Source organism: Medicago truncatula, chromosome 2 (assembly GCF_003473485.1).
Source record: "Medicago truncatula cultivar Jemalong A17 chromosome 2, MtrunA17r5.0-ANR, whole genome shotgun sequence".
NCBI classification, from domain to species: Eukaryota; Viridiplantae; Streptophyta; class Magnoliopsida; order Fabales; family Fabaceae; genus Medicago; species Medicago truncatula.
Window position 1 is genome coordinate 10,163,476 of NC_053043.1, and position 22,019 is coordinate 10,185,494.

The following is a 22,019-nucleotide window of genomic DNA, read 5'->3' on the forward strand; positions in this document are numbered from 1 at the left end:
CCCAGTAATTGCGGAGTTGGGATCCGTTATCATGCCTTGGAAGGATTGGTAGGAGGTAGCTGTTTTTCCTTTGGTGTGTGTGTGTTGGTTCGGTGATGTTTGGAGGTGCAGCAGCTGGGGTGCGTGACCTGTTTTGCTGCTGCTGTTGGGAGCCTGCTGTCATGCTGCAGGTTTGGTGTTGCTGGGCATGTGCGCCTGTTTGGATTTTAGGCAGTGAGGCTGGCCTTTGTTGGGTTTTGTGGTTGGTTTCTTCTTGGGTGGAGGTGTCACGCATATAGGCGGCACCTTGTTGTATTGTTTCCCTTTTCTTGCCGCGAGTGGTTGTGCGTCTTGCATATACTCGTCGAGAATAAATTAGCCATTTAAAAAAAAATGACTTTGATACCCCATAACATTAGAAAGAGTTGGGATTTCGATTGTTCATTGTTCTAATCAACTCCAATCATTCTAAGACATCTTTTATTAAACTGCATATTTCCCAAAAACAATCGATCATCAAATTCCTAAACATTCTAAACATCTAGCTAAACACTTACAAAAAATAACCTTGATACTAACAAGTCCCATGATCGATGTTTTTATTATGACGATAGAATTGTGCACTTGCAGCCTTATCAATCATGGAACAACATGAAATCTTGTATTTATTGTGTTTGGATTTTAGATTCCAGAAGTGTATTTTTCTAAATTTACACATCCAAATTTTAGATTTAGGATGTGTTAAATACCAGATTTTGAATAGGAACACAAAATTTAATTGATGCATTCAACATGTTTATATTCTGAAATTGAAATTCAAATGTATAAGTAGGAGGAAATCATATCCTGACATGCTGCAATAATTTGGCCGAACTCTGTAACATCACTTCTTCTCGAGATAACTGCATCAGCCGTAATTTTTGAGTCGACCACAAAGTCCACGTTGTCAAACCGCATGTCCTGTAACCATTGTGGTGCATGAAAGAGAGTAAGAGCTTCTCCTATATTGACAGAAACCATAGGTGAGAAGCTCATGGTTTTCGCTAGCATATAGGCGCCTTCCTTATCACGTAGGCAAATTCTGAAACAGGTACCGTTCTGCACAGGCGAAAATGAGGCGAAAATGAGGCATCAATGTTGCATTTAACTCGACCAGGAAGAGGTATCTGCCATCGTATCAACTCTATAGGATCTGGTACAAGCATTTTCTCCTGAACAGCAGCTAGTGGGTGCGTGACAGCTGCAGCATGACCAATTTCTTGTTGTTGTCGCAATCCCATTCGTCCATGATGTGCCGAGCACGGTCCACAACCTGGGCTCATACTTCATGTTCATTCTGCCAAAGCTTCAAAGTTGCAATGCTTCCAAATACTCCAAATTATAGCTGCCAATAGGTACCGAAAATCAGGCTGGAAGTTCTGCAGAAAAGAGAGAAAATGGCTTCTGCTGCTATTGCCGTGGAGTGGACAGCTGCACCTGCTGCCATAACCTTGCCGAGTTCCACGCCTGAACAGCAAATGGGCAATGGAAGAAAACATGATCTATATCTTCTGCCTGATGCTCACAGCTTACACAATTAGTTCGGCACTGAACCCCTTTATCTTGCAGCCGAATTCGAGTAGGCAAAACACCACGACAGATTCGCCAAACGAGATTCTCAATCTTTGGTGGTACCTTTAATTTACAAATGCCAGTCCAAAAACCCGAACATCGATCGTGAAGGAGTATGATCCACGAGCTCCTCCACACATAGCCTATATGCGCTTTTAACCGAATAAATTTCATTCGCTTCTGCCTTCCATATCAACCTGTCATGTGTTACCTGGGTGACCAGCGGTGTATTCAGAATACCAGATGCAATATCCTCGCTCAATACCTGTAAAATTCGTCATATCATCAATCAAGCTGTTGACTGTAAAATTCCGGATAAAGTGAGCTCCAGATATATTAGTTTTTGATAATTATCTATTTGGTGAGAAATGATTGAATATATGTATAATATTTTTTTACATTAACACTGAATATTAAATAAACTCAAGTTTAATTCCCGTAGCTACTTTAAATTTTTAGTTAAATGTATCTATTTTTCTTATGTTTACATATTTAAATAATTGTAAATTAGTTGATAATTGTAGTTTTTACTAGTCATTTAAAAAAGCTATATATTGTGATCTGTGACTCCTCATTTGGAACATCTTAACATTTTTCTCTCTTTAAAACTTTGCTACATTTTGAGGGAATCAAATAATTTATTGGGCTAGTTGGTATATAGAATATTTATGTACGTAGAAAGCTTCAACACTTATTTTTGAGTAGCTATGTCTGCCACCATAAAAGAGTGAACAAAAGGAGAGAGGTAAAGCAATAGTGTCACATGCTTATCACTTCTGGGATGCTTTTGAATCAACATTGCACGAAGAACTCTGCAATTTCCTAAAAATTCAAGAATGCTCAAGATATGTACGGCCCTAGAATCCAAACTACTTTAGTCACTCTATAATATATCTTTAACCACATCACTCCAAAAACAACAAATTTTAAATTTCCCCTGCAGAATCATTGCCTAGTATTTAATCATTGTAATATTAATACTTGCTGTGAGTACACGTCAATGTGATGGTCTGATGAATTTGCATTGCTATATTGATGATCAAGTAATGGCAAAACATACAACTTGTGTTACGAATGTAAGAGTACTCTCACAATTTTGTACGTCACAGTTACTAGTAATTTCTACAACAACAAAAAAATGAGTCAAATAAATTATTATTGATTAAACTGACACTAATGATCATGTTACAACTATTTTTTTAGGACATTTAAATTTCGTCCCTTATCCAACATTTTGAGTAGACATGGCAATAGGGCTGGGTTTTACTTTCCCATCCTCGCCCCCGATTCCCATTTATTTATTCGCTACCTCACTCATAGCTAACGTGTATGAGAAATTGAATCTCATCTCGTCCCTAACCGGTTCATGTATCCCTGTTAATAAGATTGATTTAAGATCCGAATATCACCAGATACGAGTGAAGACAGAGGATATTTTCAAAACTGCATTTCGAACGAGGTATGGGCACTATGAATACTTTGTGATGTCATTTGGTGTGACTAATGCGCTTGGTGTCTTCATGGAATACATGAATAGAATCTTCCATCCTTATTTGGATCAGTTTATGGTGGTGTTTATAGACGATATCTTGATGTATTCGAAGTCAGAGGAGGAGCATGCGGAGCATCTAAGGATTGTGTTGCATACTTTGAAAGAGAATAAGTTGTTTGATAAGTTGTTAAAGTGTGAGTTTTAGTTGCGGGAAGTGAGTTTCCTTGGTCATGTGATCTCGAGAGGTGGAATAGTAGTGGATCTGTCTAAGGTTGATGTAGTGTTGCAGTGGGAGACTATGAAGTCTGTGTTTGAGATTAGAAGTTTTCTTGATTTGGCAGGTTATTATCGGAGTTTCATTGAAGAATTTTCTAAATTGGCTTTACCGTTGACGCGGTTGACTTAGAAAGGGCAAGTGTTTGTTTGGGATTCGAAGTGTGAAGAGAGTGTTTCCAAGAGTTGAAGAGAAGGTTGATGTCATCGCCAGTGTTGACTTTTCCGAATCCAAAGGAATTTTTTGTTGTGTATTGCTGGGTATAAATGAAGAAGCAATTTCACCCTTTCCTCCACTCAAAAACATCTCCCTATTAAGATATATACACATATATGTAAGAGTTGTGTTATTGTTGCTTTGAGCATCCAATAGTTGTTCATGTGCCCTTACTAGTTCACTTGCAGTGTTAGTGGTTGTTGTGTCGTGGAGAGTACTAGCTTTGAGGCCAACTACATCAAGTGATTGACATATGATGGCACACCTCAGTCAAAGATCGATAAGTTCTTCATTTCTTCTTTATTTTATATGATAATTATATTTATAATTGCTGTTATATTTCTTGATTATTGGTGCTATTTATTAATTAATCCTATGTTAACTTTCCAACATATGTAACCTTTATGTGAGTGAGAGGATCTAATAAGAGACATTCATTGGACCTAAAGTCAATCTTATGAGATCGGTAATGTCTTTTCTTTTTTAGGAATGATATTTGTACAACTAAAATTAGACAACTTTGATGACAATCAATTTTCTCCCCTTGTGATTGGACAAAAACAATGGAGAGAGAAAGAAGAAGAAGAGAGAATAAAAAATACATGTGAGTATGAGAGAAATTGTTGTTTAAAGAGTTGTCAAAAAGTGGTTCTACAAATATCACTTTTTTTTTTTTTTTGAAAGAAGATTGGTACTCCCTCCGTTTCTAAATATAAGCAAATTTTACATTTTAGGTTCATTTAATTAATGATGTATGTGGTTTATAATATAGACCACATATATCATTAATTGAATGAACCTAAAAGGTAAAATTTATTTATATTTAGAAAAAGAGGGAGTAATGTCTTGAAAGTGGAATACAAGCCCTCCCAACAACTTGTTAAGATTTTAGAATCAAGTTCATAATTAAACAAAATATAATAGAGACCTTAAAATTTAAAGAAGCCTGTTAAAATATTATTAATTTGCAAGGTAATGCATGGGTCAACTAGGTGTATATGCTTGCGTTCAACAATCCTATTTCGATGATCAATGGAATAGGATCATCAACTGAGGCTAGTGCATTCATATTCTTGCAAATACGAAGCAAATGTTCTAATTAATAGTTATGTTTATTATGTGATCATGTTTGATTGACTAACTTTGATGTGGTTTGCATGTTTTGTTGATGTTTCTATTTAACTATATATGGTTTAGTATGGTTATACAATAATTGAGTTTATTTCTTGTGTGCTTGAATTTCGAGGACGAAATTCTTTTAAGGGGGGAGAGTTGTAACGCCCTCTCTAATTATTTGATTATTTTAAATGAGTTTAGAATATACTTATATGATTTGTGTGATTTATATTGATGAGTGATATTTTGTTATGATATATGTTATATATTTATTAATATAATATATATGTTATTTGATTTAGAAATATATATATATATGCTATTTGATTTAAAAATATAATATATGTTATTTGATTTAGGAATGTATATATGTCATTTGTTATAGAAATATATACACGATTTGTTGCAGAAATAAATGTGATTTGTTATAGAAATAAATGTTATTTATTGTAGAAATATATATAATCTGTTATAGAAATATGTATGATTTGTTATGGAAATATATATATATATATATATATATATATATATATATATATATATATATATATATATTAGAATAGAATATTAATATTTGAATTTAAGAGAAAAATAAGTAGGTTAAAGATTTATATAAATAAGAGAGACCTAGTTTAGAAAAACATAACGTACGTACGACCAGTTTTGGAAAAAGGAAGAAAAAGCCAAGAGAAGAGGGAGGAGACCTAGAGGCTGCGATTTTCTTCACTTTAAGGTAAGGGTGAGACTAACTTTGCAATTCTATTAAGTATGTGAATCAATGGTTAGGTTTAACACGATGTAGGATGAGTTTTTGAGGAATTGAAAAGTAGGTTAAAATTGTAGAATTAATGAATAAACGGTGGAAACTTGTTAAAAAGATGTAGAAACTGTCCTTAGACCTTAGATAATGATTAAGATGAATTAAGGAATCGAAATTAGGCTTAAAACCTTGAGAAAGGATTGAATTGGAGAAAACGAAAACTAGGTCAAAACCTTAGAATTGATGATCAAACGGTGAGAATTGGTTTAATTGATGTAGAAAGTGTTCCTAGACCTTAGATAATGTTTAGGACGAACTTTGGAATCAAGAACAAGCTTAGAACCATGTGAATCGTCGGATTTTTGTGAAATTAGGAAGCCTGGCCGTAGCGACATTCATCGCTCGCCACGGCGAGTTATGAACCTCGCCTCGCGAGTGATGATCTTCATCGCTCGCCTCGCGACCCCTTTTCCTCGCCTCGCGAGCGTTTCTGGCATCGCTCGCCACGGCGAACAACCCTTCCTCGCCTCGCGAGCTAAGGCAGAGAGCATGTTGGATTTTGTGTTTCGACCTTTTTAGTTGGACCTTGGATGCCTTAGAGCGCCTGAACATACCTAGTATTGATTAGGATTGAATGTAGGATCAGATTGAACCCAGAACAACACTAGTTTGGGAGATGAGTGGTACTCGCCATGGCGAGTAAGAACTCTCGCCTCGCGAGCACATCCAGAATTGAGTGCTTTTGAGGAATTTGAGACCTGAGTCGTTTGAATGAATTAGGAATGGAACTTTAGGTACTAATGAGACCTATCTAAGATGTTAACTGTTATTTGTGAAGCTATATTGAAATGCTAAGTGTTTATAATGTGATTTATTGATTGATTGCATTACTTGAATTATTATTGAATGATCAGGAAGTTGTTGAAAATGAATTGATATTAAGCTGTTGATATGATCTGATTATGCTGCTATTGTTATTTAACTAAGTTGCATGAGTTGTTGTTGATTATCATTTGATATTGTTATATCCTGAGATGTTCATGTGTCGCCTATGTTGTTGTTGTTGATTATGTGAAATATTTATATGCCTTATGTGGAAGATGTTTGATGTTTAAGTTGTTGATGTTTCACATTAATATTGTTATGTTGTGAATTGAAATTGATATATTGATATCTCTGTTGTTGTGTGACTTGACTGTGCTACTGCTGTTATTTAACTAAGTGCATGATGTCTATATATATATATATATATATTATGAAATGATGACGTTTAGCTCCAAATTATTGGATGCATGATGATATGTTGATTACGATGATTACGGTGTTTTGTTGTTAAGAGTCCATGCATAGCATTTCATTGAGCTTTGTCCTCACCACGATTAGGAGCTTTGTCCTCCGCACGTTTTAGGAGCTTTGTCCTCCGCACGATAAAAGTATATTAATACTTATGATGACGATTGGTACCACATGCATATAAGTGTCTAAGTTGCATTGTCGCATATGTCGAGTCAAGGTCGTTGTTGATGAATTATCATCCATGAGTTGTTAAGTTGTCGATGAATTATCATCCATGAGTTTGTCGAGTTGTGTTCTACCCATGTGTCGTTAAAGAAGTACCTACGAAGATTATACGATGTGAATTATATGATGTTGATATTGCTATGTTGTTTAAGATATTGATTATGATATTGTTATGTTGCTATGTTGTCTAACATGTTGATTACGATATTGTTATGTTGCTATGTTGTCTAACATGTTGATTATGATATTGTTGATATTGCTATGTTGTTTAACATGTTGATTATGATATTGTTATGTTGCTACGTTGTTTAAGATATTGATTATGATATTGATATATTGCTATGTTGTCTAACATGTTGATTATGATACTGTTATGTTGCTACGTTGTTTAAGATATTGATTATGATATTGTTATGTTGCTACGTTGTTTAAGATGTTGATTATGATATTGTTACGTTGCTATGTTGTTTAAGATAATGATTATGATATTGTTAAGTTGTTATGTTGTTGTGTATAATTGTTACTATTAAGTGATGAATATGTTGTTCTATATATGATTAATATTATTAAGTGAATATTATGTTATGTTATTGATGATGATCGAATGTTGTGATTACTTGGTAATTGTTTATCAAAGATGCTATGATGTTTAAGATGATATTGTTTAAGATGTTTATGTTGAAGATTTATGATGTTGATTTTGGTGTTAGTATGTGTTGATTATATTTTCATAAGATGATGAATACGTTGTTGTTATATTAATACAAGAAGATGAATATGTTGTTGTTATATTATTATATTATGAAGAGATGATGTATATATAATTATTATTATTATTAAGTGAATATCATGCTATGTTGTTGTTATATTATTATATTATGACGAGATGATGTATATATAATTATCATTATTATTAAGTGAATATCATGTTACGTTGTTGTTATATTATTATAAGAAGATGTTTATGTTATGATGAAGATAATTATTACTATTAATAAGAGATGATTATATTGTGTTGTTTTAAAGTTATTAGTGATGATGATTACATGTTGATATCTATGAGTTGTTAAGTGTACTTGATGATGTTTATGTTAAATTGATAAGTTGTCTTTTATTAATGAATTGATAATGAGATGTTTGATGAATAATTATTATTATGAATTAATGATGTTGTTATGTTGTATATGAATTAGGATTAAGATGTTGTTATGCTATATATGAACTATGACTATGATGTGATGATCTATGTTTGTTACGATTTGGTTAATATGTGTTATATGATGATATTTATAATGTGATGAATATAAAGTAAATGATAATTAGAGGTTAGTTGGATTATTAAGAATTATACATTAAGAAGTATTATTGCTAATAGATGAAGTTATTTGTGTTGTTAAATATAATTATTGAATTATATGCTTGATATTATTGTTTTGTGAAATCTCACCCCTTCTGCTTGAAAATGTTGCTCTTCGTATGAGTAACTTGCAGGTATTACTGATTAGTAGGAGTGGTGGCTCAAGTGTCTTAGGTGCTCTGATACGTAACGGGATGGGAACTTTGTTATTGCTTTCTATTCCTTACGTATTGTTTTTGAAGAATTATGACTTTGGTTGTAGATTGGATTTTTTTGACATAATTGTAAAGAGGCTTTAGTGCCAAAGGCTGTTTTGATTATTGAATAATTTCCGCTGCGAAGTATTAAAGACTTTTTAGTTATTGAATTTTAAAGGATAAATAGTTATTTATACAGTTTATGATTTTAAGAAAAGAATGTGACATTCCGTTTAGGTGAATTACTCTGATTAAATAAATGAAATTTTCACGTTGGGAAAACGGGGTGTTACAGATACCATCTTGCATCCCCTCCTGGTAGGTAGGGGTAGTTGTTTTGTGCCAGTTTCGGAGAGACAATCAAGGTGAGTAGAAAAGGAAAATTAATATGGTGTTGATGACATATTGTTAGATGTTACAGTGATGCAAGATCTAATGATCATAATTAAAATTAAATGTTGTCTTTTGTGGACCATCTAGTCTCACGACTCACCATAGATACAGCCCCATCTACTATTTTTAATTGAAATGGAGGAATACTTACTGAGACACAATCCCAACTAAAAGTATTTGAGCACACAAACAAAATTTTAAAAAATTGAAATAGAATAAAATTAAATGATTTCAAGTGATTAAATTATTTTTGTTTAACTTTGTTGATTTTATGTGTGTCCAAATAATAATATTAATTTGGATATGTGCCATTTGAAATGTTTCACACTTGACATTAAAATGCAATGCATAGGTCCATAAGTATTAGCTGAACTGAGAAAAATGCCGAAATTGTTAGGTTGTACGTTATGATTGGGGTTCAAACCCCACGTCCACTTTGTGTGTGTGAGTTTATGAAAAGAATCATTTTAAAAAAAATCATTTTTAATAAAATATTTGCGTTTTGAATAGTTTTTAAAAAAAAAAAAAATCATTTTTAATAACTAGTAGGTAGAAAGAAAGAAAAAATATAACACCTATATGGTTTATTTGCAGGCACATGGTTGAATTTATAATAATTGAGGTAATACTTCTTCTAAAAAAAAATTATCTACTTTTTTAAATACTTTTTATGAAAATAATTTTTTGAGATCCATACAATTAATGATTTTTAGACCGACAAAATGACAATAACGACAATAACCATTGGAAACTCACACACATAAGTGGAGGAGTTGGAGTTCGAACCCCGATCATGGCAACCGACCTAGCAATTTCGATATTTTTGACAATTAAACTATGACTTATGGACGACGCCATACAATGTTTACATATAACAAAATTTATATCAACCTTAATAATTATACTTATGAAATCAGAATTTTATAACAAAAATAAAATATTATTATTAATTTTGAAAAGGTATCATGTAATGACCATAATCAACAAATGGGGAGTGGTGCAGGCAAGCTTGGCAAGAAAGTAAGAGAATTATTTTATGATGTTTTCTCCAGAAAATGTGGAGTAAGAAGAAGATAGAAAAAATAAAGAGTTAAAGAAGGGAAAAATAAGAATTGCTTCTTTCAACTTTGGTTATTCTCATTTCATAAATGTTAAAATTTCATAAGATACATGTGTTCTTTAGGTGTGAAGCACCATATGCATGATTCACTTATAATATCATGTAATTCCTATCAAACCATATAATGAAATGATGTGATATTCAACTGTTTGAATATTTTAAAAAATTATGTAATAGAATGGAAATGATGACATTATTCCATCTCATACTATTTTTCATTAAAATTTCACCATAATTTATTAAAAGAAGAGTCTGATCTATGTTTCATTTCACTCAACTATGCTCATTCTATTTTATAAATTTTCATTTCATTGCATTACATACCAATCCAAAAGTTGAAAGAAGAAGAAAAATTGGAAAATACAAAGGAAAAATACATCTTGCTCTCTTGTTTTCTTTGAGTTTTTCAACTGGCTTTAACTTCTCCTAAGCTGACAATTTCAGTTTGTCCAACTTTTTTCCTCAAACATTTTGTCAACGTGACAGCATCTACACCATCTCCAATAACTACTATCTTGTCTTTCTCATCTCCCTCTAATCCCACAAAATTCACACCTGCATTTACCAAACCACAAAACTTTAGTAACATAATAACTCAGATCAACACTAGTTAGAAAATGTTAATTAGCGAAGAAAATTTAGAGAGAAAAATATAAAAAAATTGTCTTAAAATTTTACAATAAATTTAGTGATTGATTTCATTTTTCCATCGCTAATTTCATTCGTTAATTTCATTTTTTTCCTCATAAAAGTTCTTAAAATGAAAATCAAGACAACAAAGATTTTTCGACACGAACCGTTTGCTCCAGCTACAACCTCGAGTGCCTTGGTGCGACACTTTTGACATCTCATGTGAACCCTCATCACAATCTTTTGCTGCAAACACAATCACATTTAAAGAAAAAAAAATCAGTAGCTAATTTAGTATACACAAACAATGAAATTGACGCATATTCATATTATAAATAGAAAAAACAAAGGAATGCACTTAGCAAGTGTGATGCAATTGCATCTATACCTTCATGTTGTCAGAGATGAAATTCTTGAGAAACTTAACTTGTGTTATCCAATTTATATGTGATCAAACTTGGGAACAAACGCAACATAAGTCAAGTCTTGCATGTAACAAACACGCTAAGTCATTAATATCAAGGTCGTATTTTAAAGAAATAACCGATAAATTTCTAGCATAAAGTTACTTTCTAGAAAACCAAGTTAATTGGGCTCCGGTGGTAAGGAGCACCTTTCAAAGACGTATCCGAGAAATACCGGATTCGATTCTCAGAAGGAACAACGCTTGATTAGCGCGCATGCTTCTATGCATAAGTCGGATTAGTCGTCCACCTTTAATAGGTCGAAAGCTGGTGCGAAAGTTTAAAAGAAAAAGTTACTTTCTAGAATATTGAATTTTCTGAATTGTATATTTTCTGAAGTTATTTTCGAAAGTTATTTTCTGAAGACATGTGTTGATGTATTTATGTCATTTAAGAGACAACTAACGTTGGGGTCGGTGATGTGATCGCATTCAGCCATTCACATTTAGATTTTAGTTGTGTAACGCGCAAGAAATTTTTTTGGACTTTGTTAATTATAAAAAGGTTGACATATGAAAGTCAAGCAAAAACTATTAGGTGATTTTATGAATTTACAAAAAATATAAGAATAAAATTTGAGCCAGGAGGTTTAATTAATTTTAGACAAAATTTTGAGTAATCTGCAAAAGGTTTTCAATTCTATCTCGGTTGAGTTAAAGCAAAAACAAAAAGTAAAATAGTGATATCTTGATTTTTTTTAATCATCCAATTCTAGGAAGATAATTTGTTTACTTAATCTTCAATCAATTTATTGTTAATTGCATTATCATCTCTTATTTTCACAGAAACATGATTTTTACCCTTCCATTTCTAAATATGAGATTTTAGTCTCTTATCTAATTTTATATTGTATTGCTGGAAAAATGGTGTTGGAGATTACTTGTTGATTAGGGTGGGTTATGACATAAAGTCTTAGCAGCAAAATATGGGGTAAGAACATTTGTGATGTTAAAAAGGGAGTAGGCGTGCCTGAGGCAGGTTGGTTTGCGGCTAATTTGGTGTGTCACGTAGGTAATGGTGAAAGTTTCTCTTTTTGAAACGATCCTTGGCTGGAAGGGGGTTCATTATGTGTTAAATATTAGTTGTATGTTTGATTTGTTTGTTGACTCTAGTATAATTGTTGCTGAGACAAGGAGATTGGGGTGGGGGGTTGACGACAGAGGTTGGAGATGGAGGAGGAGACTTTTCTCTTGGGAAGAGGAGCTGGTTGTGGAACGTTGTTCTTTGTTAGACAATATTGTTTTGCAGGAATCAATTTTGGATACCTGGTCTTGAAAAATTGATCCAGGTCAAGGTTATTCTGTTAAAGGAATTTACAATTTGTTGATCCATGATGATCATCAAGTCCAAGCACCTTTCACGGAGATCATTTGCAACAAATTAGTGTCTCTTAATTAAAGTGTCACTTTTTGCATGGACACCACTGATAAATAGGCTCGGACAAAATATAACTTAATTAGACGTGGAGTTCTTCAATTAGGTTCTCTTTAATGTTCCGTAGTTGTAGTATGAAGGAATAAATGAGATGTCAAATTCTATTATGAAATGGTGTGGATATCTAAACAGCTCAAATGAGCCATCAATTCTCCCAAAAAAATGGGGTTTTGTTTATTTCTATGACTTTTAAATTCTAATGATGCCAAGAAGATAAGCTTGCCACAAGTAATTACCAGATTTGATACAATTCATTAATGAACTACAATAAAAAATAAATTGTTTGGGATCAATAATCTGAATTTCAATCCTAGTTAACACAATTCTTGTTTTTTATCCTTTTTCTTTTTTTTGAAAAAGCTTAACACAGATCTTGTTGAAAGCTTATTTATTTTTTAATCAAACTCCAAACTATCAAAGTCTTTCTTCCCTAAAAAACAAAATAACCATTTGTTTTAGTTAACAAGGTCATGGATTGTGTTCCGTCAAAAAAAAAAAAGGTCATGGATTGTGAAATGTCACATGGGAGGCGATAGACTTTTAATAAGCATATGATTGATTCATCTAATTTTGGGTCCATTATGAAAGATTGTCTCTCTCTAAAATCTCTTTTTTGTCAAAACTCTACGGTAGATTATTTTTTGGAGCCAGCCTACATAATGACTTATAAGTCAGTTTTGGAGTGTTTGATTATCTTTCACATAGTAATTTTACTATTTTGCAAGATATTATTATTATTGAAAAATGACATAAGATAAGACTATTTGACTTAAAAAAAAAACTACTTCATTGCAACTTCCTAGCTACACTCCTACTATTATCATTTTGTGAAATTCATCTTCTTATTTAAAAATTTAACAATTTTAATCTATCCATGAAATATTACATCTAAACTACGAAGATATGACATATAAAACTTTTTTTTTAAAAGAATGTTTAAATAAAACTTTTAAAAGATTTTTGGCAAAATTACACAATTAGTCCCTTAACTTTATTTTAGGTAACACTTTCGTCTTTTATCTTTTTTTTTGTCACGATTTAGTCATTTATGTTATAAAATGACAATATCTTATCATTTTTTATGAGATTTTTTTCAAAGAAATTTAATTTTCTAGGCTTGTATGATGAAGATTTGCGTTTGCCTATGAGTTTGATGATTTTTTATTTGGAGTTTTTGATTATTTTTTTCATAAAAAAGGATAACTATATTGTTATTTTATAACATAAAGGACTAAATCGTGACAAAAAAAAATATAAAGGACGAAAGTGTTAACTAAAATAAAGTTAAGGGACTAAGTGCGTAATTTTGCTAAGATTTTTCTTACAATTTCATGACATTAATAATTTTCCATCATTAAGACTATGTTTGGATTGATGGAATGGGATGGAATGGAGTGAACTTATGTTCCATTGTTTGGATAAGTAATAAAAGGATGGAATGGAATGGTATGGAGTGGAATAGATTTCATCCTATTCCACCACGTACTCTCACTTTTGTTACCCCCAATTTGGGAGGAATGCGATGGAATCCATTTTATTTTATTTTTTAACTATTATAAATACCATTATGTCCCTATGTTTCTTTGTGCCATATTCTATCCATCACGCATATGCGCTGTGATTTTTTTGCTTTCGACAATTATTATAAAAACCTTTGCATCATCTGTGTTATTTGTAGTATGCAGCACACATTAATTTTCGTAAAAAAAAAAAATTATAGTTTCATTTGTTTTCTCTTTTATTTAATTCTGATACAGTATAGGTTTGTGTTTTTTTTTGTGGTGGCCGGGGTTTGAAGTTTAAACTCCGGATCTTACATATTTTATGCATTGTCCAAACCAACTGAGCTAAGCTCACGAGGGCAGTATAGGTTTGTGTTTAGTATATATATGAAAGTGTTTTGTAAATAAGGGTAAAAAAGGAAATAAAAAGTTGTAATTCATTCCATTTCGTTCAATTTCCAAACGATGGAGTGGTATTTTGTTCCGTTCCATTGTAAAATATCCAAACAATAGAATGGACTCTCTATTCCATTTCGTTCCGCTCCATTCCCTTTCATTCCTTTCCACTCCGTTCATTTTATAATATTCAAACATAGCCTAAATGATGTACCTTGTCTTTTAAAACATATCATATCGTCAAATTTTTAGTTCAAAAATATGATAGAAGGACTAAAACTATGAAAATAAAGGGACCAAAATTACAAGTAAACCTAAAAAAAATGGTGAAATGGTGAAATATTTGTTGATGTGATATGTTAATATGGGAGACTAAAAAAAAATACAATTAAGCTTAAATGCTAACTAATCAAAATTGGGAGACTAAATTTACAAAAAATAAGGGGATCAAAATTGAAATTAAGCATAAAAAAAAAAATGGAAGTGATGCATGTGTTTTTACTTAGAATTTTTTTCATTTAATTATAAAATTATGACATTGTTTTCTATTAAACATTAATTTTTTTGTCAATAACTATAATTTCACTTTTAAAGTGAATAAGTGAAAAATCACGATTTAAACTATGATCCTTGCATGTTGCAATATCCCCGTCAATTTAACTATCCTCGGATGAACACATTAGTTTCTATTTCTCTTTTGGGTTTTTACTAGAATATGTCCCATAAAACTTTCTAAAGAATTAAAATATAAAAAAGCTTGTTTTTGAAAATAATAAAATTTAAACTTTCAAGAAAATGGAATACACCATTTTTTATATAATATTTTTATATTTAATCCTTTGACATGTTCCTTTTTTTTTTTTTTTGAGAGAATTGACATGGGCCTTTTGTATACTTAGCTTTCCTATGTTCATATGAACTTTTGAAACATGAAAAAAATTGAAACAATTTCAAAATTAATGAGAAAAATAAACAAATAAAACACGACTTGTTACTATCCCCGAGAAACTTTTGGGTGAATACAAGGATTTGAATCCTCTATTTGGTCACACACGCATAAAAAGGAAAAAGGTAGAAGAAATAATGATTATATCATGTTCACTTTTTTGTGTATGTAACCAAATAGAGGGTCCAAATCATTGTGTCCACTCAAGAATTATTCACTATCCCCAACTTAACCCACGTCAACATTCTTTCTACCTCAATATTTGATAAGGTGTAATAATAAAATCATTATACAAGTAATAAATAAAATATGTTCGCTTTATCCAACAAGAAGCTGGAATAGCTCAGTTGGTTAGAGCGTGTGGCTGTTAACCACAAGGTCGGAGGTTCAACCCCTCCTTCTAGCGAGTTCATATTTTTTTAAGTTCGCTTGATAATGAGAATAATTTAGATCGCAATAGTTACTTTTTTTTTTTTAGCAATTTTAATATTGTTTTGAGGAGACTCTTATCAAAAGGTACCTAACTTTAATTACCTCTCCTTAAATATTAGATGTAATGTAATGAGAACACTGCAGTTTCATTCAAATTTCCAAACATAGCTGTTTCATTCAAATTTCCAAGTGAGTCCTAAAGTTTCAACTAACTCACTTTTATGTGTAACAGATCAATCAAATAATTGTATGGCCCCTAGTTGGGTGGTTGTTGTTGAATCAATTATCTACTCCTCCATTATTCCAACGAGAAAGGTTTAAATTTCACATTTATTTAAAGAAAATGGTATAGTTGCTCACTTTAAAGTTGGATATTTGTTTTGTTTATTAAATAACTTATGTTTTTTGATATATTAGATATATCGGTAATTCAATGAATATGGTAAAAAAATCTTTCTTGTGAGAATATTTTGGTATTTTTATGAATGTTTGCAGTGTGATTTAGATCATTTTGAGTAGAAAGTCATCCAATCTAAAAATAAAAATAATGTGTAGTTCAGTTTTGGATTATTCACAAAAAGAAATAAATATCAATGTGTAGTTCGATTTGTTTTGGAAGACTCAAAGAAAATCGGATCGAATTATATGTGGTTTGACTTGGTTCAGCTTTTTACACAAACAAATATAAATACTAGTAAATAATATAAATATTTTATTTTAATTAGTAATTCATTATTTATGTCAATGTAAGTGACTTAATAACAACCATGACCACCCCTAAAAAAACACCTTGACCTTTTCTAATAAAAAAAAAAGCCATGACCATCCCCTAAAAATAAACCATTACCATATCAACCACATCCATGTTTAAGAAGCATGCTTATCTCAATTGCATCTGTATTTCGTGACTAAACACTAAAAGTATGCATGAATTGGTGAAACATATGAATAGTAAAAAAAAGTCTAGCTAACAAGTGTTGTTAAATATTTGAAAAAGAAAATAAATGATAAATTTTATTTTAAAAAGGTTACTTTTTAATATTTCTATGTGTTAAATAAATAACTTTTAATATCAAATTTTTACTTTAAACTTTTTATTAAGTATCCTTACCCGAAAAAATTACATTAAATTCAAAGGTAATGTTGAAAAACCAAAATCTGACAACCAACAAATAGCATATAATAAACTCCCCTCAAAAACAAATTATATATACTCCCTCCATTCCTTTTCTTTTGATGTTTTAGGTGATTGCACAAATATTAAGGAATCATTAAATTATAGGAATAATTGTATGGTTTATACTAAAATACCCTTACTTTACTCCATGATTTTTTTTTCTCAAAATTCTAATCTCCTTAATTATTGAAACTCACCACACAAACTGCATTTATTATTTAAACTTCCAATTTTCTCAAACTTATCACAAACACCTTAAATCCAACGTGGGAGTTGTGCAATTGTTTTTTTTTTCTTTCCAGTATTTCCTTCCATTTTTTTTCCCACCTTATACTTTATACTTTTGAGGTTTTTAAATTTTTCCGCTCATTTTTAGAATCCAAAATTTCAAATCCCTCAAATATGCTTATAAAATTGAACTTCATATGTTGACATTTCAGTTATGGATGCAAATATTGACATAAATGTTCCGTTAGTTGCAATAGATTTAAATTTTCCTTTTTTCAACTATGAGGCAAATTCTCCAAATTCACTAGACTTGAATGAACCACCTCTTAATGAAGATGATGTTCCTCTATTTCTATCTAGTGATCCAACTGAAGAAGAATATACACAGTCGGATGAAGAGTTTGAAGACTTTCTTAATAACCAGTGGGATGTGGAACAAGAAAACTCAATTGATGGTATCTACAATTTCAGTTTTTATTTTATTTTTCTTGCACCAATCTCTATCTTATTACTACTACCATCTTCACGTTATTTACTTGTATCATAAATTTTTATAATATTATTTCCTTATATCAAAATTGAAAACCTATTGCATGTGTTGTTATATATCCAAATTCATTATTTTTCTTTTAGGTGATGCTATTGATAATCATGAGGAAGCCAATGAGGACCTGCCACTACCACAAGTGGTTACTATCAATAAGAGAGGAAAAAACATGTCCAACGATACAAGAAGAGACATATATGAGATGTTATTGAAAAAGAGTGTTGATGGGAAGTTGGGCAGAAATGCAACACGAGAGGTGTCATCACATATTTCGGTTCCTATATTATCCGTTCAACGCATTTGGAAACGAGCAAAAGATTGTGGTGCTCATGTTGATGTATCCCACAAAATGTCAAGAGGTGGTCGAAAGAGAGTAGAAATTGATTTGGAAAAAATTCGTGATGTGCCTTTGCATAAAAGGACAACGATTGAATCTTTAGCATATGCCTTAGATGTCAAAAAGACTACGTTATTTTGGCTAATAAAGTTCGGGAAAATACGGAAGCATTCAAATGCTATAAAGCCTTTCTTGAAGGAAGAAAACAAAAGAGCAAGATTACAATTTTGCATTAAAATGATTGATGCCAATAGCATACCAAACAATCCAACTTTTGTGGGAATGTACAACATTATTCATATTGATGAGAAGTGGTTCTCTATGACAAAAAAAAAATGAGAACTATTACTTGTTGCAAGATGAAGATGATCCGATACGTAGTTGTGTTAGCAAAAATTTTCTCCCAAAGGTCATGTTTTTGGCTGCCGTAGCTCGCCCAAGATTTGATTCACATAGAAATGTAACATTCGATGGAAAAATTGGCGTCTTTCCTTTTGTCATAAGAGAGCCTGCTAAAAGGACTAGTGTTAATAGAGTGGCTGGTACAATGGAGACTAAACCAATCCTTTCAGTCACTAGAGCTATTATAAGATCATTTTATATAAACAAAGTATTACCCTCTGTCATGGACAAATGTCCGATTGAAGATATTGGAAATCTGATTTTTATTCAACAAGACAACGCTAGGACACATATTGATATCGATGATGAAGAATTTTGTGAAGCTGCTAAGAAAAATGGATTTGATATCCGTTTAATGTGTCAGCCTCCGAATTCGCCTGAATTAAATGTTCTTGATCTAGGATTTTTTCGTGCTATTCAGTCCTTACAACAAAAAAAGGTATCTCAAACTATTGATGAACTTGTTAATGCCGTGGAGATGTCGTTTGATGAATTTTCACCGATTAAGTCAAATCATATATTCTTGACTTTACAAATGTGCATGGATGAGATCATGAAAGCAAAAGGATCAAACAGGTTTAGAATTTCACACATCAAAAAGAAGGTGTTGGAAAGACAAGGACAACTACCAACAAATGTCAGTTGTGATTCTAATTTGGTGCAAGAGGTTCTCAATTTCTTAAACTAGATTTTGTTCCAAGAAAGACAATTGTTGCATCTTAGGTCCTTGAGCAAATAATTTCACTTTGTGTACTTCTTTTCATTTTAATTCCAGCAATTGTTGTCTCTTCAATTTAAAAATTTATTTTGTGGGATAATATGAATATCATGAACGTGTGAATCAAGTACTCACACATATGGAACATGAGCACTTATATGCTTCTAACCCAAAAAAAAAAATGGAACATAAAAATGCAACACATAATTAAATTCAACCATTTTCATTAGAATTTTTCAATAATGTTTATCTCCAACAATCCAAAATTAAAACTGAAAGCATAAAAGACAAGGAAAATAAAAATTGACTTCATTCCTACATGTATTTCATGCACTTTTGGGTAGTAAAGGGAACATAGATTGCAATGGGATTTAGTAGAAACGGGTGTTATCACGATTTTGGGGTATTAAGTCATTAATTAGGCTTGAACCTTTCAATCTTTGATATTCTCTATTTTTTCTTGGGAAGGGTAAAATTGATAAAACCCTTAGAAACTCTAAGTTCGGGGGTCGTTTTCGTTACGGGAAGGTGTTAGGCACTCGTAACGACTATAGTATTCTATAGGAACCGCTTTCCTAGCTTTATGTCTACGCTTTATTTTTATGCTTATTTATTGAAAAGAAAGTTTATTTAGTTTAAGAATGGAGGGAGGAAATGTTTGAGATTTTATTTTATTGGACTTGGAGAGGTTTTGACCTCTTGCCTACATACCCTTTTAAGGGATCAAAATTCCATGTAGTTCTCTCTCAAAAATATTTTGTGAGTTTCAATTGATTTTAAGTTTTTGAAAATGGGTTTTGAAGAAGGGAAAGAAGCCGTAAAGGCATGAGAGAAGAAAATGGTGAATGGTTGGTTCAATTATTAAAAAAAGTCTAAGTTGAAATTAGAGTTCATTTGAGTTTTGCTTAAGAAAATAAAGGGAAAATTCAATGGAGTTTTGACTCCAAGGTTTATTAGGAAAAATTTTCAAGTGATGGAATTTGCTAGTTTTTTGAAAATGTATTTTTTTCTAAGTATCGCGTTCCCTAAGCATGCATCTAAGACGGTAAATCAACATACAACGTGTGTGCGTGTCGGTGCTTGTGTCGGTGTACATCATTAGAGTCCATTGTCCGTTACATTGGCCCTAGTTTACATTCTATGGTCTTGCAAGAAATTAAAAAAGAGAACTTGAAACTACCTAAATTTACATGCCAACTTTAACATAGAAATTGAAGGGTAAAAATGCCTAAACTACAGGAAATTGAGATGGAGGTGGTAGAATGCTTATGAAATGGATGAAACATGAAATAGAAATGTTAGTGAAATAAGGCACAAATGGTAAGAAAAAGTAAGCAATTGAATTATGAGATAAAACGGTAAAAACGTCGACAATAACCAACATGTAAAGAGAAACACACTACTTGCAATACAAGGAACAAGCAAATCACATCAAAAAACAGTAAAACAATCACACAACAGTAGCATATTCAACATGAAATTGCATATTAATCACTCATATCATGCACCAAGATACCATGAACACAATGTGACAAGAAATTCACAAGAAATTCAATTAAAAAGTGAAAAACATCAAGAACTATCACATACATTTTTTATTAGTTTTTCAATATGTAAAAGCACCACAAGAAATACCAAAAATGAATTAAAGAACACATAGGAATTTTTTTAGAATTTTTAAGAGAAAAATTGAACAAGCAGAGGTTCAAATAGCAAGACAGCAAGGTGCAAATAGCAAGAAACTAACAAGAAACAAAGGAATCTGCGCAGAAGGAGACCCAAGCCCAAAACCTAAGGTCTGGATGCACAGGGAGCGTTGGATTGATCCAAGGAGGGAAACCCTAGATCCAACGCTCAGGATTGCAAGGGATTGGACCGGTCTTGAACCGGTCCGGTCTAGTGGTCTATATAAACAAGCTTACACCGGTTTATTCATTTTGCTATGTTCTTTCTCTCTCTAACTTCTCACTTCTCTCATCTCTCTCTAACTTCCTCCGCCGAATTCATGAATGAACGGCCGGAGAAGAAGAAGATCTGGCCGGAACCTTCATAGGTCCGCCGGAATCTTCATCTTCTCCGGCGAGATCTCCAGTTTCCGGCAACCTCTAATCTCACCAGAACTTCAAAAATTTTACAACAAACTCTTCGTTTCTTCATCCTAAACATGATTCTAACACTGGTTTTCACAAATAAAGCTTGAATCAATGTAGATCTAAAGATTTTGCTACGGTTTTGAAAGTATTTTTAGGTTTTCAGTTTTTTTGAAAGAAACTCTTTGAAACTTTGAAGATCTACATTGATTCATTCTTGTTATTGTTCTTGAGAAAGGAAAATGAAGATTCAAGTGTTACCTGTGATTTAATCGGAGATTTCGAACGAAAATCTTCGGAAAACCTCGATTTGATTCTGTTTCGTTGATTTCGTTCTTGAATCCGAAAATAAATCGGTGTTCTGGCTGGTTCGATTCCTTCTTCTTCTTCACCGGTTCAAATTCTTCTTCTTTTCCTCTTCCTCTTCACTGATTCTCTGTGATCGGTGCTTGAGTTTGCCAATGGCGAATTCGCGCCTTGAATTGCAGAGAATCCGGTTCAATGATGATGATTCTTTGAAGAATCGCTGAGAACTGAACGAATTTAGTTGAAATTGTTGATGAATTGTGATTCTGGAATTCTAGGGTTTATGAATGTTCTTCATGTTCCTGATAGTTTCTGAGTTTTTGATCTAACTGAATGGAGAGAGAAATTGTGATTCTGTTTGTTGAGGTGGCGTG

The 22,019-nt window shown here is 32.0% G+C and overlaps 2 protein-coding genes and 1 non-coding gene across 3 annotated transcripts; 2 read left to right on the forward strand and 1 right to left on the reverse strand.

Moving 5' to 3' along the window:
* Positions 1-10,207: 10,207 nt before the first annotated feature.
* LOC11409534 (heavy metal-associated isoprenylated plant protein 47) lies at positions 10,208-11,209 on the reverse strand. Its single transcript, XM_003594300.4, has 3 exons — positions 11,055-11,209; positions 10,834-10,912; positions 10,208-10,591 (listed from the first exon to the last, which is right to left on the reverse strand). The coding sequence occupies exons 1-3, from the start codon at positions 11,058-11,060 to the stop codon at positions 10,443-10,445; spliced, it is 234 nt and encodes a 77-aa protein (XP_003594348.1). The 5' UTR covers positions 11,061-11,209; the 3' UTR covers positions 10,208-10,442.
* Positions 11,210-15,740: 4,531 nt separating this feature from the next.
* On the forward strand, positions 15,741-15,814 carry TRNAN-GUU (transfer RNA asparagine (anticodon GUU)). Its single transcript has one exon. It is a non-coding gene; the product is annotated as a tRNA-Asn (tRNA).
* Positions 15,815-17,459: 1,645 nt separating this feature from the next.
* Positions 17,460-19,219, forward strand: LOC112419328 (uncharacterized). The gene is made up of 3 exons (XM_024776907.1): positions 17,460-17,700; positions 17,879-18,413; positions 18,511-19,219. The coding sequence occupies exons 1-3, from the start codon at positions 17,460-17,462 to the stop codon at positions 19,217-19,219; spliced, it is 1,485 nt and encodes a 494-aa protein (XP_024632675.1).
* The last annotated feature ends 2,800 nt before the right edge of the window (positions 19,220-22,019 follow it).